The sequence below is a fragment of the Colobus angolensis genome, unplaced genomic scaffold (assembly GCF_000951035.1).
Source record: "Colobus angolensis palliatus isolate OR3802 unplaced genomic scaffold, Cang.pa_1.0 Scaffold56, whole genome shotgun sequence".
NCBI lineage: Eukaryota > Metazoa > Chordata > Mammalia > Primates > Cercopithecidae > Colobus > Colobus angolensis.
In genome coordinates, this window is record NW_012119154.1 from 9,592,969 (window position 1) to 9,616,602 (window position 23,634).

General features: G+C 43.6%; 2 protein-coding genes across 2 annotated transcripts in view; one reads left to right on the top strand and one right to left on the bottom strand.

Annotated features, from left to right (window-relative positions):
* Positions 1-23,634, top strand: part of ST6GAL1 (ST6 beta-galactosamide alpha-2,6-sialyltranferase 1) — a 145,269-nt gene that overhangs the window by 60,789 nt on the left and 60,846 nt on the right. The gene's annotated exons all lie outside the window — the stretch shown is intronic.
* Positions 8,740-9,587, bottom strand: LOC105525815 (glutathione S-transferase Mu 1-like; the record flags this gene model as incomplete). Its single annotated transcript, XM_011961591.1, has 1 exon — positions 8,740-9,587. A coding segment is annotated over one exon (399 nt), but the record flags the coding sequence as incomplete, so codon positions are not given.

The following is a 23,634-nucleotide window of genomic DNA, read 5'->3' on the forward strand; positions in this document are numbered from 1 at the left end:
GGAGTTAGATGAGTTGGTTTGAATCCTAGTTTTGTACCAGCTCCACGACCTTGGGCAAGTGGCTTAGTTCTTCATGTAAAGTTTGTTTGTTTTTTTTTTTTAGACTGTGCCTTGCTCTGTCACCCTGACTGGACTGCAGTGGTGCAATCTCAGCTCACTGCAACCTCTGCCTGCCAGGTTCAAGCGATTCTTCTGCCTCCGCCTCCCCAGTGGCTGGGATTACAGGCACGCACCACCATGCCTGGCTAACTTTTGTATTTTTAGTAGAAACAGGGTTTCACCATGTTGGCGAGGCTGGTCTCGAACTCCTGACCTCAAGTGACAGGCCTGTCTTGGCCTCCCAAATTGCTGGGATTACAGGTGTGAGCCACCAAGCCCAGCCTAATGCTTCTCATCTCTATCTATTGAATGCAGGTGACTCATTTCCACCTGCCAGGTTCTTAATGATCATTAAAGCGAGAGAAACCGCCCAGCAGTATAGCACTAGCACGTGTTCCTGTTCAGTCAGTGGTGTTAATATTTGTGATGATAGGCACAGACTATTGGTAGACTTGATGACTATATTCAGTCATCTCTGGGTAGCTACTTGGTGTGAAGAATTCCTTGGCCGGGGCTGAGGAGAGTTCCCTACCCTATGTCAACCCCAGCCGCCTTCTCCTATCCCTCCCTCTTACACCATACAATGCTCTTTTTTTTTTATTTCCTCTAAAAAATTTCAATAAAGAATATAAACCAGGAGGTAGAAGGCAGGAGAATTGAACCCTGGAGGCAGAGGTTGCAGGGAGCTGAGATTGTACCATTGCGCTCTAGCCTGGTCAACAAGAGCAAAACTTCATCTCAAAAAAGCAAAAAAAAAAAAAAAAAAAAAAACAGGATATAAACCAGCTTCTGGCATTACATTACCCAGGAGCAGCTGACCTAGATGCTTGTTCCAGTAAGTTCTCCATCACTCCCTCTCATGCTTGTCCGCCTCCCCACCTCCTCCACCCCTGCTTCCAGGTCATCTGCAGATCGCTGGGCCAGGTTTCACAGTGTTGGTGTGAATCACCTCGCCAGGCTTCTGCCCTTTGTGCTTGGTGCTAGCTAACTGACTTTTTTCTTTTTCTCTTGTGGTCAGGATTTTTCCACTGAAGGCTTTCGTTTATGATGTGGGAGGAACAGATAGCACCTAGCTAGTTGCCTTCTCTTGGACTTGCTGTGGTTTGACTTTTCGGCCAGGCCAGGTATTTATTTTCTCTTGGGTGGAGTATGGTTCTCCCATAGATACCTCATTCATGATTCATTTGTTCAGGGTATATAAAAGGCATTTCTTAGGACCCAGCCTGGGCCTAGTGGTGTGGTAGGTGCCTGGGCTTCAGAGAAGGCTAGGACGGTTCCTAATTCTCTGAAAGGTCATGCCCTAATAAAGGAAACAGAGAAACTGTGAGGGGCACTGTCTTGGGGTCTGTACAGGGTGCTGTGGGAGCCCAGGGAAGGGTTCCTAACTCAGACTGGGGATCATGGAGGCTTTGGCTCCTGATACTAAATTACCTCTTATTTGACACACTTTTTATGTCAGACTTCCTGGTTCTTTCCACCTATTGAGTCAAAGGGTGTCTCTGGTTCCTCCCTGGATGGACTGATAGAGGCCATTTCACTCACCCTCCCAAGGCATTGTCTCCTGTGGCCTCTCCGGGTCTCACCAGTGGAGGTGTGTGTTCCTGTGGCGGTTGTTCCTTGGGAACATGGGTGATTTACTGGCTGGCCTCATCCCGTACTGGTCCTCTGAGGTCATCGCAATTCACCTTGTCTCCTTTGCTCTCACAACTCCACTGCTGGGGGCAGAGGTGGAGATGTTGAGCTTGTGGGCAGAAATAAGTTCCACCGAGCCACAGAGCTTGGCTCTCTCACCTTCCCACAATAGAACTCAGAGCTGGAATCCTTTCCCCAGCCACCTCCCCTCCCTTCTGAGGACAGACGGTAACCTGCCCATCATCTTTGGGGTTCTCAGTGGGTCCAGCTCTTGGAGAGGATTTTTGGATAGCATACCATTTTATTGTCTCCAATCTCCCTCATCTTCAGCTGACCTCCCATATGGCCAAATTGATCCCGAGGTGGGAATCCAGTTCTTTGAACTGAGCCCCTCAGACTCTGCTGTGGTACATGAGAACAGTTTCAGTATTCCGCCATAAATACCTTGCAAAATTCTAAACGTAGTATGTGACCATTGACACGGTTTGGCTGCGTCCCACCCAAAATCTCATCTTGAATTGTAATCCTGATGATCCCCACGTGTCAAGGGAGAGGCCAGGTGAAGGTAATTGAATCATGGGGAGGCTCCCCCGTGCTGTTCTCATGATAGTGAGTGAGTTCTCACAAGATCGGATGGTGTTATAAGTGCCCGGGACTTCCTCCTGCCTCCTTCTGAGGAAGGTGCCTTGCTTCCTCTTTGCCTTCCACCATGATTGTAAGTTCCCTGAGGCCTCCCAAGCCATGTGGAACTGCAAGTCAATTAAAACTCTTTCCTTTATGAATTACCCAGTCTCTGGCAGTTCTCACACGGAAGTGTGAGAATGGACTAATACAATCATGACCTTAAAAAATAAATAAATAAAACAACATGGCGGGGTGCGGTAGCTCCCACCTGTAATCCCAGCACTTTGGGAGGCTGAGGCTGGTGGATCACCTGAGGTGAGGAGTTCAAGAACAGCCTGGTGAGAATGGTGAAAACCCATCTCTACTAAAAACACACAAAAAATGAGCTGCATATGGTGGTGGGCGCCGGTAGTCTCAGCTACTCGGGAGGCTGAGGCAGGAGAACCCCTCGAACCTGGGAGGCAGAGGTTGCAGTGAGCTGAGATCTCGCCACGGCACATTAGCCTGGGCAACAGAGTGAGACTCTGTCTCAAAAACAACAACAACAACAACAACAAAATACTTGAGGCCTACCTTTTTTTAGAACACAAAAGCAAATTAGACGTGGTCCTTTCCCCTAAGGTGCTCACAGTCCACTATCTATCCAGGTCAGATAGTTTCCACTGCTGGTCAGTGTTTATGAGGCAAACTGTTTACTAACTTGCCTAACACTGCCTGTCCCATGCAGTTCTTCCTGGGATGACAGCAGCTAGATCCTGTGACAGAGGACAGCCGTTCCCCACTCCCTCCCATCACTCCCCTCCTCTGTCTCCTGGCGATAGCTGTGGGCTGCAACTCTGACTTGAGTGTTTGTGTCCCCAATGTGTCTAGCTTCGGGTGGGGGCTGCCTTTGCAGGTACTTGATAAACACCTGCCTGAGGAGTTGAAATAACAAGTTCATAAAGGAATCTAACTTGAGGGCACACTGGTGGTGGGGTCCCTGTTTGGTGGCCCTTGGGCAGAGCACGTCCTTTGACAGTTCACTCTCATAAATATCCAGTGTGGTTCCTAAGGGGCCATAATAAGCTGATGGAGTTAAGATTTAAAGAAAATTATTTCCTGTTTTTGGCATAGGGTCACCTGTACATCTTTCATTCTGAACGAAAAAGTCACGCATGTCTTGTCCTGTTCTCTCAAGCAAGTTAGTGAGATGGAAGACAGTGGTGGCCAGAGACGCTGGAAGCGAAACTAAACAGTGGCGCACACTTGCAGAAGCTCCCCCTTGGGATCACGGGGTGTGCTTTTTCTCTGCTTCACAGTGAGATAACTTGACAGGGTTTTTTTATTTATTTATTTTTATGTTTTAGAAAAATGAGAGGCCTAGGTAGATAACTGTGCCTTAAAGGCCTTCTTTCCACCCAGAGGTAGCAGCATGCTAGAAAAGGAAAGGGTGGGCCTGGGAAACTAGATTGGAAGTTTGGTTTTGTCACATGCTAGCTGTGTGGTCTTTCGAAAATCATTTGCTTCCTCTGAGCTTCAGCTTCTTCACCTGTAAAATAATCAACCCACAGGGTTGTTCAGAAGATTTACAATAAAAGAGAGAACCTAGCACATTACTTTGTGTGATACTTATAACAATGATGAGAATGATAATAATCATTATAGCAATTGAATGCTAGGCTCTCTGCTGCATGTAGGTAGACATGGCTCTACTTCCTCATCAAAGAGGGTCTCTGTGGCCTGAAGGACTCGGCAGGCTCCTTGCCTTCCATATATTTCTATGTGTTGAGATGAGATTGTCTTCAGTCCTTAAATATCAGCCCAAATAGTAGAGGCCTAGTACAACTTCACCTTGGAGGAGAAAAATATGTCGATTCAGCTCTACTCAGCAACTTTTTTACAACGAAGAGATTGAGAGAGGAAGACGGAGTAATTGAAATAATGCCCACACTTCTGACAGCCACTTGGTCAGCTGAAAGCCCACAAGTGCAGGTGCAGAGACATGAATTAGAGTTCTCTCAGTTTCTAGGGTGAGCAGCTTGTGGGGCCAGGTGCGATCCCAGTATTTAAATGTTTGTCTTTTTAATGTAACATGGTAGTAAACTGAAGATAATTACTTCTTTTGGTACACATCCTGATCCCTTTCAGGGCTGGAGTCTAACGCAGCTGTGTTAGATTCACTGAGTGAATTTTACATGAGTGTTCAGGGCTGTATAAACAGGCCATATATTCTGTATCTCTCATAGGTGATTCAAAGTGAGGGGGACTTTTTGTTTGTTTAACTTTGATTTACTGCGCATGAATAGTCATACAAAATAAGATGTTATTTTAACTGACTTCGAATTCAGCTGTTTATTTTTTCATTTTTACTGTAGATATTTCAGTTTTTCTACGTGTATTTAAAAGACAGAGACCCTTTAAAAATAGGCCGGGTGCAGTGGCTCATGCATGTAATCCCAGCACTTTGGGAGGCCAAGGTGGCTAAGGACTTTGAGACCAGCCCGGCCAACATGACGACACTCCGTCTCTACTAAAAACACAAAAGTTAGCCAGGCATGGTGGGCGCCTGTAATCCCAGCTACTCAGGAGGCTGAGGTGGGGGAATTGCTTGAACCCAGGAGGCGGAGGTTGCAGTGAGCCGAGGTGAAGTTAGCCAGGCATGGTGGGCGCCTGTAATCCCAGCTACTCAGGAGGCTGAGGCAGGAGAATGGCGTGAACCCAGGAGGCGGAGGTTGCAGTGAGCCAAGATCACGCCACTACACACTCCAGCCTGAGCGACAGAGCGAGACTCCATCTCAAAAACAACAAAACAAAACAAAAACAAAAAAAACCTTTAAAAATAAAAACGACAAGATACTATTATCACATTCAAATAAGTAAGTATTCCTTAATACCAGGTGTGGTGTCAATATTCAGTTTTCCTCAATTATTACATATATGCGTGTATGTATATATAGTAGTGTGTGTGTATGTGTATGTGTATAGATGTGGGTGTGTATAGTTTTAAAATAGTTTGTGTATTCAAATTAGGATCCAGATAAAATCCAAGTGCAATAGATTGATAAGAACTTTACGATTGTTAAAATGGGCTGGGCGCGGTGGCTTATGCCTGTAATCCCAGCACTTTGGGAGGCCGAGGCAGGAGGATCACCTGAGGTCAGGAGTTTGAGACCAAACTGGCCAACATGGCGAGACCCCATCTCTACTAAACATGGAAAAATTAGCTGGGCATGGTGGCTTATGCCTGTAATCCCAGCAACTGGGGAGGCTGAGGCAGGAGAATAGCTTGAGCCGTGGAGGCAGAGGCTGTAGGGAGCCAAGATCATGCCACTGTGCTCCAGCTTGGGCGACAGATTGAGACTCTGTCTCAGAAAAAAAAAAAAAAAAGATTGTTTAATGAATGCTTTTAATCAATAGCTTCCCATGGGAGCGATCACTGATTTGAGATATAATCTTTGGGTGAGGTGTGTGGCTGCGCTGTGTCTGTGTGCACAGGTAGACACAGGCCCACACATGCTGCAGCCATATTATTGGTGCGCATTTACTCCCATCGCGTGTACCATTCCTCTCACAAACAGCTGCTGCTTGATCATTTGTCTTTTTAAATAAGAATAAGATATTTTGAGATTCTTTTTTTCTCTTTAAATATTTGAATACAGGTCTGTTCGAAGGACCAGTATATTGAATAGCAGTAATATTCGAAGGACTAGTCAGCTGTAGAAGCGTTGACTTCAGATCTTCACCCAAGAAGCTTTGTGTATTTGCTTTTCTGGGGCCATTCAGATAGACAATTGCGTTTTTGATACAGTAAGAGTTTGCAGCTTAGCCAAACTAGAAATAATCCGGATCTTATTTTGGAATTAGGAAGAAACGTGTTATGAGGTAGAAAAGCCCACTCTGTTACCTACATGATGGCGTAGCTTTGTGCTTTTCATGCTTTGTGGCCATGCAAGGAGGTAGAGTGTAGGTGGTTAGGAGTTGTTTCCTGGCTAAAAATAGGAACAGCATATTGTGAGACAGGAGCTTCTTCTCTCACAAGCTTCTGTGCAAATAATGGAGGGTTATGCATTTGCTGCAGGTAGTACTTAAGCTCCAAGAACTTACGGCACACATGCTTGAGTGGATCATGGGTGAGCTGGAGAACCTGAAGTAGCAAAGGCAAGAAGGCAACAGCGTTCCATCTGTGGAAGGAGCTACCAACCAGGTATTTCTGGTGACAGGGCCCATCTCGTAGGTGGCCCACTGTACATCATACCCTGATGTTTTCTTTGCTTTAAGTGCTGTAGAATTCCAGGCTCATGCATACCTTTCTGCTCTCCTGTTTTGCAAATGTCTGCACTCTAGAGTCCTTCCTGTTGGCCACTACATACGTGTCCCCTGCTTCTTGCCCCTCTCTGCTTGGGTCCCTGCTACACTGGTACTCTGCTTGGGTCCCTGGAGTGTGGACCCACTCTCCACATTGTATTGCCAGTTTGTTTCCAAGGTTATCTCCACTTTGAGCTTCTTCATGACCACCTCACACAGCACACTTGGTCTATGTGGTGGTTTGAGGGGTTCTGTCTGTAGCACTGTGCTTTGGCTATTTGGAGGCGGGCAGGTGGGAAGGAAGAAGTGTATTCTTGGGGAAATTTGTTTTTAGAGACATGAGACATGGAAAATAGTTAAGTAATAATATAAAATGGGAGGCATGGACTATCAGAGGAGGCTGGGCAGGACTGCCTGGGCATGTGACGCTACTTCTTCCTGATCTCTATAGTCCTTTGCATTTATCAAGCACTGTCACACGCGTTATCTCATGCAACGCCCAGGGTGTTGCCTCCTGTTTTATAAGTGACAAAACTGTCACTGGATGAAATGACATGCCAAAGGTCATCTAGTTAGTAATGGTAGAATGAGGGCTGGAGCCCAGTCTTCTGATTCTAAGTCTAGTTCCTATTCTGCTCTTCATCATCTGTCTCAGAATGGTAAACTGAGGCTTGGAAAGGAAAAGGAACTCACCCAGCCTAAAGATTAACGGTTTTAGGCCAGCCACGGTGACTCATGCCTCCCAATATTTTGAGAGGCCAAGGTAGGAGGATTACTTGAGTCCAGGAGTTTGAGCCCAGCCTGGGCAACATAGTAAGACCCTGTCTTTTCAAAAAATAAAAAAAAAAAATAACCGGGTGTGGTCGCACACACCAGTAGTCACGGCTAATCAGGAGGCTGAGGTGATTGGATCACTTGAGCCTGGGAGATCGAGGCTGCAGTGAGGTGCGACGGAATCATTGTACTCCAGCCGAGCCTGGGAGATCGAGGCTGCAGTGAGGTGCGACGGAATCATTGTACTCCAGCTGAGCCTGGGAGATCGAGGCTGCAGTGAGCTGCGACGGAATCATTGTGCTCCAGCGTAGGACAGAGTGAGATTTGATCAAAAAAAAAAGGCAGGATTTTAGACAGTGCTGACAATACTGAGACAATGCTGACCGGTGAGTGGGGACAGACAAATAAAGAAGTAACATTGTGCAGAACTGCGTTCTGAGCTAGTGCTATCTAATGGAAATAGAAAGCAAGCCACAAGTGTGGGCTGCATACATAGTTTTCAAATTTGTAATAGCCACATTAAAAAAGCAAAAAGAGGCCAGGCGTGGTGGCTCATGCCTGTAATTCCAGCACTTTGGGAGGCTGAGGCAGGAGGATCACTTGAGCAGGAGACCAGCCTGGGCGACACCCTGTCTCTATTATTATTTTTATAAAATTTATTTTTTTTTAAAAAATAAGAAACAGATGAAATTAATTTAAACAATATAGACCTACACAGGGGTTAAGGGCACTAGCTCTCTTTGAAGTTGAAAATCCATGTACATTTTCTGAAAGTAGACTCTGAAAAATAAGAAAAAGAAAGAAAATTCATGTATAACTTTTGACTCCCCCTAAACCTAACACGAATAGTCTACTGTTAACCAGAAGCCTTACTGATAACATAAAAAATTAGTGAACACATATTTTATATGTTATGCGTTTTATATACTGTATTCTTATAATAAAGTAAGCTAGGAAAAGAATGTTATTAGGAAAATCATAAGAAAGAGAAAATATATTTATTATTGAATAAGTGGAAGTGGATCCTCATAAAGGTCTTCATCCTCATCATCTTTACATTGAGCAGGCTGAGGAGGAGGAAGAGGTGGGGTTGGGTTTGTTGTTTCAGGAATGGCAGAGGTAGAAGGGGGGCTGGGGGAGGCAGGAGAGACAGGCACACTCAGTGTAACTTTTATTGAAAAACATCTGCATATAAATGGAACTGTGCTGTTTAAGGATCAACTGTATTTTATTTAACTCAATATATTCAAAATACTGTTAGTTTTTCATGTAATCAGTATAAAATTACGAATCATACTTTCTTTTTTTTTGTTTTTTATAGCAAATGGGTTGAGGCTTTATTTTGATCAGGTGGGCCTAAGGCAGGGGCCATGCTGCAGGAGCAGGGCCTGTAAACCAGTCAATGCTGCTCTTTCATGCAGCACGGGGACAGCTCGGGGCTGAGCTCCACAGGCGAGGGGCCAGGCAGGTCCCTCAAAGCAGACACAACCACTAACAGGAAGGACGGTCAGGCTGGCTTTAGTGCAGGGAAGGGTAATGTTGGGAGGGGGATGTTCATGAAGGAAAGTGGGTGGCTGAGGCTTTAAAGCGCCTGCATGGGACAGGGGTTTAGGGGAAGTGAGGAAGCCCAATAAAGTCTTGGGGGTAAAGATGGGAATAAACAGGAGAAAAGGAGGAGGAGCCAGGTGCTGGGATGCACAGTCCAGCTGCACTCCACAGCCTGGGCAGCAGGCTGAGTATGGGCTCCTCACTCCCACCTCCTGGCCTTCAAGGCATTACTTGTTGCCCCAGACAGCCACCCTTGTGTACAGAGGTTTTGGGAGGAAGCGGCTGGACTTCATGTAGGCAGAGATCTTCTCCAAGCCCTCAAATCGGGAGATGAAGTCCTTCAGATTTGGGAAGGCGTCCAAGCACTTCGGCTCAAATATACAGTGGAGGTCAAGGACATCATAGGCGAGGAAATCTACAAAGGTGATCTTGTCTCCAACAAACCATGGCCTCTTCCCCAGGAACTGTGAGAAGTGCTGCATCATTGTAGGAAGTCCCTCCAAGTATTCTGGCTTCAGTTTCTCAAAATTAGGGCTGTAGCAGACTCTGGCCAGCTGATTAGAGACGTCCATAGCCTGGTTCTCCAAAATGTCCACACGACACATGATACGCTGTCGTTGGCCTGCCAAAGAGCTGGGATTACAGGCGGGAGCCTCCGCGCCCGGCCAAGACTACTATATTCTAATGAAGGGGAAGTGGAGTGGGAGGGCCATGTGCGTGCTCTGGGGGCAACAAACTTGGTGCCAGACTTGCTTTTCTTGTTTTACTCACAAACATTATGACAGCAGTCAAGATACATTTTTATTTATTTATATATTTTTTTAGAGACAGAGTCCCCCTCTCTTGCCCAGGCTGGAGTGGTATCGTGGTTCACTGAAGCCTTGAACTTGCGGCCTCGGGATCCTCCTGCCTCAGCCTCCTGAGTAACTGGGACTGTAGGCGTGCGCTATCACACTGAGCTATTTTAAGAATATTTTTGTAGAGTGTGTTGGCCAGACGGGTCTTGAACTTCTGGCCTCCAGCGTTCCTCCTGCCTTGGCCTCTCAAAGTGTTGGGATTTATAAGCGTGAGTCATGGTGCCCAGCCAAGACACATTTTAAAAACCCCGCCTCCGGACACATTACTGTGCACTGGTAACCATGGTCCTTTGTAATCATAGTCAGTTTGCAAAGCAAGCTTTTAATAGAATTACAATTTTAGTGTTGATCGAAAGTTTATTTTGGGCCAGGCATGGTGACTCACGCCTGTAATCTCTGCACTTTGGGAGGCTGAGGTGGGCGGATCACCTGAGGTCAGGAGTTCGAGACCAGCCTGGCCAACATGGTGAAACTCTGTCTCTACTAAAAAATCCAAAAAAAAAAAAAAAAAAATTAGCTGGGCGTGGTGGAGGGTGCCTGTAATCCCAGCTACTCGGGATGCAGAGGCAGGAAAATCTCTTGAACCCTGGAAGGGAGGTGGCAGTGAGGCAAGATTTTGCCACTGCACTCCACCCTGGGTGACGAGAGTGAGATTCTGGCTCAAAAAAAAAAGAGAAAGAAAGTTTATTTTGTTTCTCCTGTTATCATAAACATTGTTTTCCATCTGTATAGTGCGTGTTGTGTGTTAATGGCTTCATAGACCATCATGGACTTCTGGATCACAATTTGCTTTTTCCTACGGCTATTTAGGTTGTTCCAGAATTTCTCAGCGTTACATTTGGTGCTACAGTAGGCACCCACAAATATATGTTTCTTTTCTGTTTTTGAACTATAGTTGGTTGTTCTGAGGTATTTTCTTAAGGTTTCACTTCTGTTTTCCCAGCCATGAGTGATATATGAGCACAGCCGTTTTGCTACTAATCACCAACCTTGGGTGTGAAAATTTACTCAGTTCTGCTAAATTTAACTGGACTAGAAATGGGCCAAGCATTTGTGTGTACTTCCCCAGATGCTTTTTAGAACACTGCCTATGAAACTGACCAGAGTGTCAGGTGAGGCCATCATTGGCAGAAACGTGCCTTCCTTGGGAGAAGGTGGGTTAAGCAGTTTTTCTGTGCAGATTAATGGTGAGAGCCAAACCCGCAGACCCACAGGTTTCAACTAGCCATGTGGCTTCACTAAGTTTGGCTTCACCTTCCCACAATGGTACAGAAGCAGGGTAGAACTCGGGGTTCCTACCTGAACTCTGGACATTGTGAAATGTCCACAGCCCGAGGAAAGGGATGAGCTGCATGTCACCTTCCGTACCCTCCGCTGCACATAGATCTGTCTCAGGCATTGAATCAGAGGGATGTGTGACTTTGGACAAATTATTTTACCTCTCTCTGCCTCATTTCTTTATCTAAAATCAGATGACAGCAATGTCTCCCTGTAATATTGCAGTGGGGATTAAATCTGTTAATACTTGAAAAGTGCTAAGATCAGTGCCTGGCACATAATTAGTACTCAATAACTGTTGTAAATGTGGGTTTGGATCTCACTTCCAGTGCTTTCTAGATGCCCCCTTTGGTCAAATGGCTGACCTTTCTGGACTTCAGCTTCATCTGTAAAATGGGATTATGGCACCTGCTTCAGCAGCATGTTAGGGGTTTAAATGAGAAAATGCATTTCACACAGTGTCCTGCACATAAAGGGCCCCCCATAAATGTAATGAAAAACAAACAAATGGCCAGGTGTGGTGGCTCACGCCTATACTCCCAGCACTTTGGGAGGCTGAGGCGGATGGATCACGAACGAGGTCAGGAGTTTGAGACCAGCCTGACCAACGTGGTGAAACCCCGTCTCTACTTAAAATACAAAAATTAGCCGGGCATGGTGGCAAGCGCCTGTAATCCCAGCTTCTCAGGAGGCTGAGGCAGGAGTATTGCTTGAACCCAGGATGTGGAGGTTGCAGTGAGTCGAGATCATGCCACCGCACTACAGCCTGGGCGACAGAGTGAGACTTTGTCTTAAAAAAAAAACCCCAAAAAACAAAACAAACAAACAAACACTGTTTTTAGCTTTATTTTCTGCTCTACCAAAGAGAGAACTTTGTTGCCTTACATTGGTGTTGTAATTAGCTCTTCGATCTGACCATGTTTTCTATTATGGTGTATTTTTAAGTGCACATTCTAGGTTTAAGGCCGTCGTGAAACAGATGGGAGGCAAATCAACATTTCCATGTGTCTGAAGCTGTTAATACGATTTTATTTTGGAGATGAATGAGCTCATAGTTCCACAAAGAAGCGATGATATTTCATATACTTATTAGTTTAGTGATTTCCCTCCCACACTTAGTGTCATAGGAAACTGTCAGGTTTATGGAAGCTATCAAGTGTTTCTTTATGCTCAGCAACACAGATCAAAGTTGTCTACATGATAAGGTAAAAAACACATTCCTTAGGAAATGCAAAGAAATGACCGAAAAGACCCTTGAGCCCAGCTCATTCCCCTCCCCTGGTCTGTCCAACTTGCCCTCATCTTCTTGTCTGAGCTGAGACATGTCTCCCTGGCAGCCTCCCTGAACCATCCAGCCTGGGAGCTGGGTCCTCTGAATAGTGAGCCACTCTGTGGCTGTCATGTCCTCCTCCGTGCCCCTTTCTGGAGACAGAGGCATTTATGGAGTGCTGAGATGTTCAGGCCGGCTGTTAGGTAATGGGTGTCTGTTGCCTGAATGAATAAACTTGTAAAAATCTTCCTGTGATGATAGAAGTGTGTATAATAAAGACAGGTGGATCTGCAAAGCCAAACAAGAAGAAGAGAGATGCCATTATCTGCTCAGGCTAAGGAAAAGTGAATGTAGTCATTACATCTGGAAAATGCCAAGGACTTCTTTCCCTCATTTTTTATGTGGCCTTGCACCCTGTGAAGAATTGACTGGGAGGTTCATTGTGGCTTTCTTGCTGCTAAGCATCTCCTCTCTGGCAACATCTCATCAATTCCTGTCTGTACCACTTACCTTTGCCTACGATTTGGGGTGAGGAAAGTTCTGTGATTTGTCTGTTTCTGTTTCTGGGTAAAATCTCAACTCTGGGCATATCAGCAGAAAGGGTTTTGAAATGTCCCTTGATTCAGATGATTCTGAATCAATGGCATGTATGTGTGTGTGCATAATTACCCTTATCCAAAAAATTCTGCATTATATTTCTTTAAATGCACAGGTTCACAAATTATTAGAAAGTATATTTTATATACTATTTACAGTAGCAAAATATCAATTTTAGAAAGTATATTTTACATACTATTTACAGCAGCAAAATATCAAATGCAAGAAGCAAATTTAATTAAAGATAGGCAAGACATTTTACTGAAGACTATAAAACATCAGTAAGAGAAATAAAACAATGCCTTATGCAATTATGGAAACTGACAGTTACCAAGATCTGTGACTGGCAAGGTGGAGGCCCAGGAGAACCAATGGTGCAGTTCCAGTCTGAGTCCAAAGGCCTGAGAACCAGGGAAAGCCAGTGGCGTAGTTCTAGTGCAAATGCCAGTTGGCTTAAGGCCTTTCAGCTTGAGTCCAAAGGCCGGGGAAAAACAAACCCCAAACCAAACCAAAACAGCAACAACAAAAGCAATGCCCCAGCTCAAGGCAGTCAGACAGGAGGAGCTCCCTCTTACCTGTGGGAGGGTCCGCCTGTTTGATTGTATTCAGGCCGTTAACTGATTGGATAAGGCCCACCAGTAGAGGGGGCAATCTGCTGTACTCAGCCTGCTGATTCCAATGCTAATTTAATCCAAAACAACCTCATTGAAACACCCAGAATGTTTGACTAAATACCTGGGTACTCTGTGGTGCAGTCAAGTTGGCACATAAAATCAGCCATCACCATCAATTTGGGGGAAAACTGACATTTTAACAAAATTGAATCTTTCAGTTTATAAACATGGTATATATCCCCCATTTATTTAGATCTTTTATTTCTCTCACTAGTGTTTTGTAGTTTTCAGTAAAACGTCTTGCCTATCTTTAATTAAATTTGTTTCTTGGCATTTGATACTTTAAATAATATATATTTTCAATAATTTGTGAAATTGTGCTTTTAAAGAATTATAATGCAGAATTTTTAGGAGAAGGATAATTGAAAATCCATCAAGACAGCAGTGAGGTTTAGGAACTACCATTCTGGACATAACCGTAAGTCATTAATAAAATATTCCTTACATCCCTGTGCTACTTTATTATTCCAAAACATTTGTTTTTCCTTTGGTCCTCATAGGGTTCTTAGAAAGAGACAGAAGAGCTATTATTTCTACTTTCATACAAGGAAATGTGGCCTCAGGAATTGATGTGGTTTGAATATATGTCCCCACCAAGTCTCATGTTGAAAGGTAATCCCCAGTGTTGGAGGTGGGGCCTGCTGGGAGGTGTTTGAGTCATGGGGGTGGATCTTTCATGGCTTGGAGTTGTCCTCACAACAGTGAGTTCTCCTGAGATCTGGTTGTTTAAAAGTGTGTGGCACCTCCCCCCCCACTGCCTCTTGCTTTCGCTTTCGCCATGTGACGTGCCTGCTTCTGCTTCACCTTCCACCATAATTAAAAGCTCCCTGAGGCCTCCCCAGAAAGTGAACAGATGCTGGCACCATGCTTGTACAGCCTGCAGAGCTGCGAGCCAATTAAATCTCCTTTCTCTATAAATTACCCAGTCTCAGGTGTTTATAGCAATGGAAGAACAGACTAACACAGGTGGTAGAGCCAGCCCCAGAGCCCAGGACTGTTCCCAGGAGAGAGGTCCTACTTCTGATACCAAAGTTTTTCTGTAGAAAGATGGCCTTTTATAAGCATTACTGAGAACATACTTCCAGGTGCCCAGGAAGAATCTCTTGCCTGTAGCCTCCATAGGCAGTGTAGGAGGAAGGGAAGAAGACAGCAGAGTGGACCAAGGTAACAATATGTAATACACTAGAGTCGGGAGCGAGAACAGTGTCCTGTTAGCCTATATAGCACTTTTGTGCTATTAAGAAAGGGTGCCCTTTCAGCCAGGACCAGATGCCATTATGCAGTGAACAACTTGTACAGTCATATGTGACATCCCAGAGAGATAACAACAAATACAGAAACCTTATTCAGGAATTAATTATTGATGAGGAAGCTAAATTGGTGAGTATTTTGTTTCTTTCCTTTAAGAAATTCATTGAAAATACTTTCAAGATGATTCAAAACTAAAAGAGAAGAAATCATCTTTCTTTCCTCTGCCTTTTACAACCTTTCTATCTTCTATCCTTTCTGTTTCTCGTCTCTTCCTTTCCTTACTCAGCACTTATTGAGTGCCAGGGCATGAAAATGCAGATAAATGAGATGGCATCTCTCCCTAGGAACTTCTAAGTCTTAGAAACTTTTTTGACTGCCACCATCAATAAGAAGTACATTTTATGGTATTGCAGTTTTGTTTTAGGTCTTTTTTTTAAGGGTTATATATTGAAACATTTATGAATGAAATGGTGAGTTCAGGATTTGTTTCAAAATCTAGGGATCTAGGCGTGAGTGGAGTATACACAAAACAGGATTGACCGTGAGTTGATAATACTGAAACTGGTCATGGGTCTGTGGGGGTTCATTATCTGTCATCCATCTTTCTAATGATCTACTTGAGAGAAAAGTTTCATCAAGCTCTGCTTTCTCTTATTACGTGCAGTGAATTCTGATATTTTAAAATCTAGTTTATTCTCTTTTTTAAAACCTGGTCTTGGGCCCTAAATTGTTTTTGAGACCCACTAAGGTAAAATAATACATATTTTGAAAAACGCTGGTGTATTGAGGGAGAGAAGGACCCATAAAATAATTGATTACTGTCGACCAGAAAGTGCTACTAGAATATGGTCAGAGGGCTGTGGGAGCACACAGGAGGGAAGGACCCACTAACAGGGTCCTGGGGAGTCTGGGAAAGCCCTTCAGTAATTTGCATGGAAGAAGAGACATCTGCATCTTTGACAAGATGGTGGGGGGATATTTGATCTTGGGGATGAGGGAAGTGGTGCAAGTGGGATGAGCCAACCTGAGTTCAGTATGGCTGGAATGTGAGGGCTGTTGGGGAGGGCAGGAAATGAGGTAACAGATAGCAGCAGCAGCAAATTCACAAGTCTTCCGGAACAGTCTAAGGAATTCAGATTTTATCTGTGTTTCAGGGAACCATTGGAGGGTAAACTGAGAAATGACCCTGTTTCATTTGCCTCTTACAGAGATCATTCTGTCAGCTCTGTGTAGATAGACCAGTCTACCTCTGTGATCATGATTTAGAACATAAAACCTAGACCCAAAGGAGAGCCAGTCTGGAAGCCAGATCTAACCTACCTCATGTAATTATGTCCCCACCCTGCCACATGACTTCTCAGATCTACACAAATTGGGCTTTTTCAAGTATTTATCAAAACAAAAATTGCAGTTGCTTTCAGGACATAGGAAGAGGTGGAAATAGAGCTACTTTCCTGTGTGCTCCTTTCCCCTTTTGCCTGCATAGTGTTCTCTCATGTGCAGAGTTATGGCAACCTGTGAGAGATTCATAGTAATCACCTATAATGTGGCATTTTTCTAGGTGCTTTACAACTGTTAACTCACTTAATCTTCATAATAATTCTATGTGGTAACTATTATTATTATTAGTTTCATTTCATAGATGAGGAAACTGAGGTAAAAAGAAGTGACTTGTCTAAGGTCACACATCTAGCAATTAGCAGAGGTGGGATTTCGGCAATCTGGCCCCAAAGCCTACTCTCTTCACCACCATTGTGCTTCTTGATTAAGTTTGATTTCATTCCACTCATCTCCTTAGACTCAGATGTTTGAACAAAGACAGTCATGAAAAAAAATTGGGCTTTAAGTTTTATTCTCAAGATTGCCAAATCCCTTTCTTCCCTAATGAGAGGAGGAGGAAAGTGTTCTAGCTGGGAGAAAAAGGATGGCTCCTTAGAAGGAAGTGGTATTTTAGTGGAGCTTTGAAACATGGGTGAGAAGTAAATTGCTGAGAAGGATGAGTTGCTAGTACAGCCAAGATGAAGTAATCCAACCACAATCTCTACCAATGTTTACAACAAAAAACTGGAGAGGATGCAAAAAACCACATGAGAACTCTGAAAAGTAATAGCAAGCAGGCAGAGTACTGGGTTCAAAACTTGAACAATGACTCACAATGAACATGGATTTGCAGAACAGTATGGAAAGCTAAGAGTCCGCGATAACTCCATCTTTCTAGCTAGAGGAAGCAGTGGGGAAAAAGCCACTGGAAGCCAGAGAGTGTGAGGAAATCTCTAAGAGGAGAGAGCTGGAAAAAGGGATCCACAAATTGGACTGACAAAAGTCCTGGGCACACTACAAGGTGTGCATGCATGGAACAGACCCAAAAGGCACAGAAGAGGTTATGAGAATCTAACTGTGATATTAACAACCACCCAAGTCCCAGACAAATTCTTGAATGGAGCATGTGACAGATTGACTCAAATGGCATAGCAAAAGCTTTGAAAACTGATGTGTCACTGGAGCTAACACTCATAAAAAGCGAGACAGTACTTTCAGTCCGAACCTAAGTAGGTTAATTTCCTGAAAACAAACAAACAAACAAACAAACAAAAAATCATCATTTTTCAGATAATTTTTAACAGGATCCAGAGTCTCACAACATGATATTAAAAAATCCAGGATACAATTCAAATTTACTCAATATCAAAACAACCCGGAAAATCTAAACAGTACTCAAAGGAAAAGACAATTCAATAGGCACTAACACTGAAATGACTTAGATCGTGAAATTATTAGACAATAACTTAAAGTAAGTATGACCATTCTCCACTCTTGAAATTGATGGAAAGATAGAAGTTCTCAGCAGAGAAATAGAAGCTGCAGAATAATCAGATAGAAATTTTAGAACTGAAAAGATGATATGGGCTCAGTGGCAGAATAAAGATGACAGAGAAAAAAGCCAGTGAACTTGAAGTAGATCAATGCAAATTATACACAATGAAATATACATTATGAAACAAAAAACTGGAGAAAAATGAAAAGCATTTCATGGTACTATGGGACAATGTCAAAAGGCTGAAAATTCTTGGTATTGGAATTCCATCTCAGAAGGTAAAAAGAAAACTGCTGGTGCAGAAAAAAATATTTGGAGAAAGAATGGCTGAAATAGTTTCAAATTTAAAGAAAGACATATTTTTACACATCGAAGAATCTCAGTAATTTCAACCAGGGTAAATTTCATGACAACTCCTCACCCACCTCATAAGAAAACTTCTAAAAATCAAGGATTAAAAAATATTAAGAGCATGAAAATATGACACATTATACATAAGAAAAGGGAAGGAAGGAAAGAAAGAAGAAAGGAAGGAATCAAGAAAGAGAGAAAAGAGAAAAAGAAAAAAAGAAGGAAGGAAGGAAGGAAGGAAGGAAGGAAGGAAGGAAGGAACGTACGTACTCAAATGACTGTCGATTTCTCATCTAAAACCATGGTGGCCAAAGACAAAGACAGTGAAACCCCATCTTTAGAATGCTGGAAGAAAATAAAGAACAACTATCCACCCAAAATTTTATATCCAGAAAAAATATTCTTTAGGAGTGAAAGCAAAATAAAGATATTTTCAGGTGATGGAAAACCAAGAGACTTCTTTTCCAGGAGACCTGTTCTTAAAGAAATACTAATTGAAGTTTTTCAGCCTGCAAGGAGGCTGTACTAGAGGAAAAGTTAAAACTTGAGGAACAAAAGAAGAGCAGGAGAAATAATACATATCTAATAGATTTCCCTTGATAAAAATACACACACACAAACATAAATCTCATGACATGGGTAATTACAAACTACTGGCAATATTTTAGATTTATTTCCTTCAAGTCTTTTTTTGTCTGTGAATAAGCATTTCTCTCTTTTTCTTTTTTGGTGTTTCTCTCTCTGTCTCTTTCTTCCTTTCATGTGGACATTTCATAACATATTTAAATATTCCTTTTTGTTAGGATTTGAGGTTGTTTCAGGTTATGCATGGACTGAAGTGAAACTACAGTCTTTGGCAGCTTTTCTGATAATTTCTTTTTTGGAGATAGAATTACTGAATTAAAAGAGAGTGGACATTTTTAATGCTTTGATACTATTTGTCAAATTGCCCACCCTCCCTCCCTTCTTTTTTTCTTTCCTTCCTTACCTCCCTCCTTTCTTCCTCCCTTTTTCTTTCAACTAAGATTATATAATATATAGTTTTATAATCTTTATTTATTCACACTATATTGTGAGCATTTTCCTGTTTTGTTAAAAAGTCAATAATTGAAAAAAAATTTAAGTTGATAATGGTACTATGGTCATATTTTTTTAAAAGGACATAATTACATATTTATGGATGGAATAATATATCTGGCATTTACTTAAAATACTCAGGGATAGGTGGCTATTAATAAAACAGTATTGACCATGAATTGATAATTGTTGATGCTAGATAATGGATATATGGTGGTTCATTATTACTACTTTCTATAGTTTTCTATGTAAGTGCAATTTTTTTATTTTAAAACTTTATCTGAGTGTGGTGGTGTGTGCTTGTAGTCCTAACTGCTTGGGAGGCTGAGGAGGGAGGATGGCCTGAGCCCAGGAGCTCAAGGTTGCAGTGAGCTATCATTGTGCCACTGTAGTCCAGCCTGGGTGACAGAGTGAGACCTGGTCTCTAAAAATAAGTAAGTGAATAAATGTTTTAAAAGTAAAAACTGTAAGAAATTTTTATGAATGTTATTTTTAATTATTTAATCATAACCCATTGTGGCCGGGTGCGGTGGCTCACGCCTGTTACTGTAATCCCAGCACTTTAGGGGGCTGAGGCGGGTGGATCACGAGGTCAGGAGTTCAAGAGCAGCCTGGCCAAGATGCTGAAACCCCATCTCTACTAAAAATACAACAATTAGCCAGGTGTGGTGGTGGACACCTGTAATCCCAGCTACTCAGGAGGCTGAGGCAGGAGAATCGCTTGAACCCGGGAAGCGGAGGTTGCGGTGAGCCGAGATCACGCCACTGCACTCCAGCCTGGGCAACAGAGTGAGACTCTGTCTTAAAAAGAAATAATAATAAAATAAATCATAACTCATGGTGTGGATATTTCATAACATATTTAACTTGTCCTCTTAAGTTGGGAATTGAGGTTATTTCAGGCTATGCGTGGCTGACATAAAACTGCAGTCTTTGCTTCTCTGAATATTTCCTGTTTTTGAGATGGAATTACTGGGTTAAAAGAGAATAGTCGTTTTTAATGCTTTGATATATTTAATCAAATTGTTCTTCAGAGAAGACATTCAATGTTATTTTTCCGTGAGTTATTTAAAAGTGACTTTGTCCACTGTATTGTAATTTTTTAGTCTATTAATTTGGTGGGGGAAAGTGTAGGTTATTATTTTAATGTGAATTTCTTTTATTTCCAGTGACATTGAATCCCCAGCCTGTCCCTGAATTGGTTCCCACCCGATGAGGGAGGAGGCAGAGAGAAGAGTAGAAAAAAACGTATTTATTTATTTATTTATTTTTTGAGATGGAGTCTCGCTTTGTCACCCAGGCTGGGGTGAGTGGTGTGATCTTGACTCACTGCAAGCTCCACCTCCAAGGTTCAAGTGATTCTTTTGTCTCAGCCTCCTGAGTAGCTGGGATTACAGGCATATGCTACCATGTCCAGCTAATTTTTGCATTTTTAGTAGAGACAGGGTTTCACCATGTTGGCCAGGCTGGTCTCGAACTCCTAACCTCAAGTGATCCACCCACCTCGGCCTTCCAAAGTGCTGGGGTTACAGGTGTGAATCCCTGTGCCCGGCAAAAAAAGATTTATTTTCTCTTCCTCATTCTTCACTTTGAAGATGAGAGGCAAACACAGACAGATCCCGGATTCAAATCCTGGTTCTACAACTTACTAGTTACTGATTTTGTACCTTTATTTTTCTGACCCTCAGATTTTTTACTGAAGAAATCAGGGCAGTCATATTGGCCTCCCATGAACTGTGAAGTAATAGACATTTATAGAGAGAATGCCTGGGGTGCAATGGTCAGTCTGAAAATGGTAGCTTTTGTTGTCCTTGGGAAGCTGAGGCTCAGGATGTGAAACAACTTCCTGCTCTTTTTCAGAGGCAGCAAGGAACTCAGAGCTGGGTTCCTTCACACAGGGAAGGCCCCTTGCAGGAATTGCTGCTGGTATCTGTGTCATTGCTTCTTTACCGTTTATTCTTCCAGCTTCCTGACTCAGTCTTTCATTCCCCGCTGGGCATGAAGGCAGCTATCACAGGCCAGGAAAGTCATGTTAGGGAGTTGGGTTTTAGGTAACTAATTCAAATTGCTAATGGTATTTATTTGATTCAGTGGAAATGCACCTTGCAGTGTTTGATTCAGAGGACTGGTTCGAATTTCAGGAGGGTTTGTTTGACATTGTCTCCTCTTTCTCTCCGGAGCAGGAGTCAGACCTGGAATGCTATCTTTCCAGGGCAGCCTAGCCAAGCTATGGTCTCTGCCTCGATTTATTGCCCTTTCCCCAGGCCTCACATCTTCCTCCGCACTCACTCTGCCCAGGCTCAGGTCCTCTATGTTAGTCGTGCTCTTGCTACACACCTGCCACCTCTTTCAGAAGGTTGAGAGCAGCCAAAACAGAAACGGGAACTGTGGCTCTCAATAAACTGTCTGCTCGCAGACCAAGAGAGAAGTGGGAGTGCTTTGTCTGTATTTACTGCATTTTTTTCTTTCTTTTTTTTTTTTTTGAGACAGAGCCCTGCTCTGTCGCCTAGGCTGGAGTGCAGTGGCACGATCTCGTTCACTGCAAACTCCGCCTCCCAGCTTCAAGCGATTCTCCTGCCTCAGCCTCTTGAGTAGCTGGGATTACAGGCGCCCACCACCACACCCGGCTAATTTTTGTATTTTTAGTACAGACGGGGTTTCAATGTTGGTCAGGCTGGTCTTGGACTACTGACCTCGTGATCCGCCCGCTTCGGCCTCCCAAAGTGCGGGGATTACAGATGTGAGCCACCTCTCCTGGCCACACTTTTTAGGTTATTTCAACACCAAGCAAATAGTCCTCCTGGGCCCAGGCTCACAGATGAGGCCAGAAAACCCCACCATACTCTCTCAGCCCTGAGCAGGGGTGCTGCCGATTGGGCACAGGGGCATTTCTTCTGAAATGAAGACTGGGTGCCAGGCCGTAGGGCTGCCAGCCTGCCCATGGTTTCTCTCTGGGACCATCTGACTGATTTCCTGTTTTCTTCCCTGAGCACATTCAGTGCAAGAGGTCTAAGCATGAGGGTGGGAGGTGCGGTGAGTTTGGCCCGTTTTCCAAATGGAGGGAAAATCCAGGGAAGTCAACAGGCTTCATTGTGAGGCATCGGGTCTACCAGCATTTCCTATTTCAGGCCATGAGCACCTGCTCTGTGGAAATGAAAGCAAATCTTTACCAGGCAAGGGCTGCAGAGGGCTGGTCGGGGTGAGGTGGAAGGGCTCAGGGAGAATTTAACAATGTTGTGTTTTCATCTTGACGATCACGCAAAATGATTCTGTACCAGTCACGATGACTTCAATTCATAATGGAGGAGACCTTTAGTGTCTCAGGTGTTTGTCGGACACTGTTCTTTTTCCTCTTGAAAATGGGAGCGTACTTAATCTGTAAGCCTTATTTCCTGTGGCTCTACAGAAGTGATGAAATAACAGCACTGTCTGGAGAGACTTAAAGTAACAAACATTTCCTCTGAACAGTTTAAAGGCTTCTCCCATCTATTACTTCCCCTGTGCTTTCCCTTAACTGTGAAATAGGGACTATTAAGCCCTTTTTTTCAGATGAGGAAACAGAGACTCAGAGAGGATAAGTGACTTTTCTGAGGACACACAGTGATTTGGTTGGAGAGTTAGAGGACCTCGCATTTGTGCCCCAGTTTCAGGCTTTTTCTGTTAGCTCAGTCTTCACAGTGACACCCCCTTGACCCTGCCTCCCATAAGAGTCCCACGTTCCTATTCTGTTTGCTGTGGAGCAGTGTTTGAAATAGCTAACACTCAAAGTGGCAACTATTGTTTTGTTTTCTTTTTGTTTTTGAGACAGGGTCTCCCTCTGTCACCCAGGCTGAAGTGCAGTGATGCAATCTCGGCTCACTGTGACTTCCACCTCCTGAGTTCAAACAATTTTCGTGCCTCAGCCTCCTGAGTAGCTGGGATTACAGACGTGTGCCCCACGCCTGACTAATTTTTGTATTTTTAGTAGAGACAGGGTTTCACCATGTTGGCCAAGCTGGTCTTGAACTCCTGACCTCAGGTGGTCCGCCCACCTTGGCCTCCCAATGTGCTGGGATGACAGGCATGAGCCACCGTGCTCGGTCGCAAATATTGGTTTTGTTGAGATGAACATCAAGGTCTCGTGCTTAGCCAAAGATAAATACTGATTCATGACACTCCCAAAAATTTCATCTCATCCTTGAAAATGAAGACTTTCCACACCCAAGAGCAGTCAAGCTGAGCTCCAGCCTTCTGTCCCTCCTCCCCTGCTTCCTGGCAGGTACAGGTTTACCAGATCCCAGTTATTAAGCACCTGGCATGTGCCAGGCACTGTATAATCCTTACTTCTAACCCTCACTGCAGTCCTGTGAAGCAGGTGGTTTTGCACACATTTTACAGATTAGGAAACTAAGACCCCAACTATCATGTAATTTGCCTAAAATTGCATGCTGATTAATAATAAGGCTGGGATCCGAATCTAGATTTGTCTGACTCCAAGGCTTGGTGCAAATGAAATTTATCACC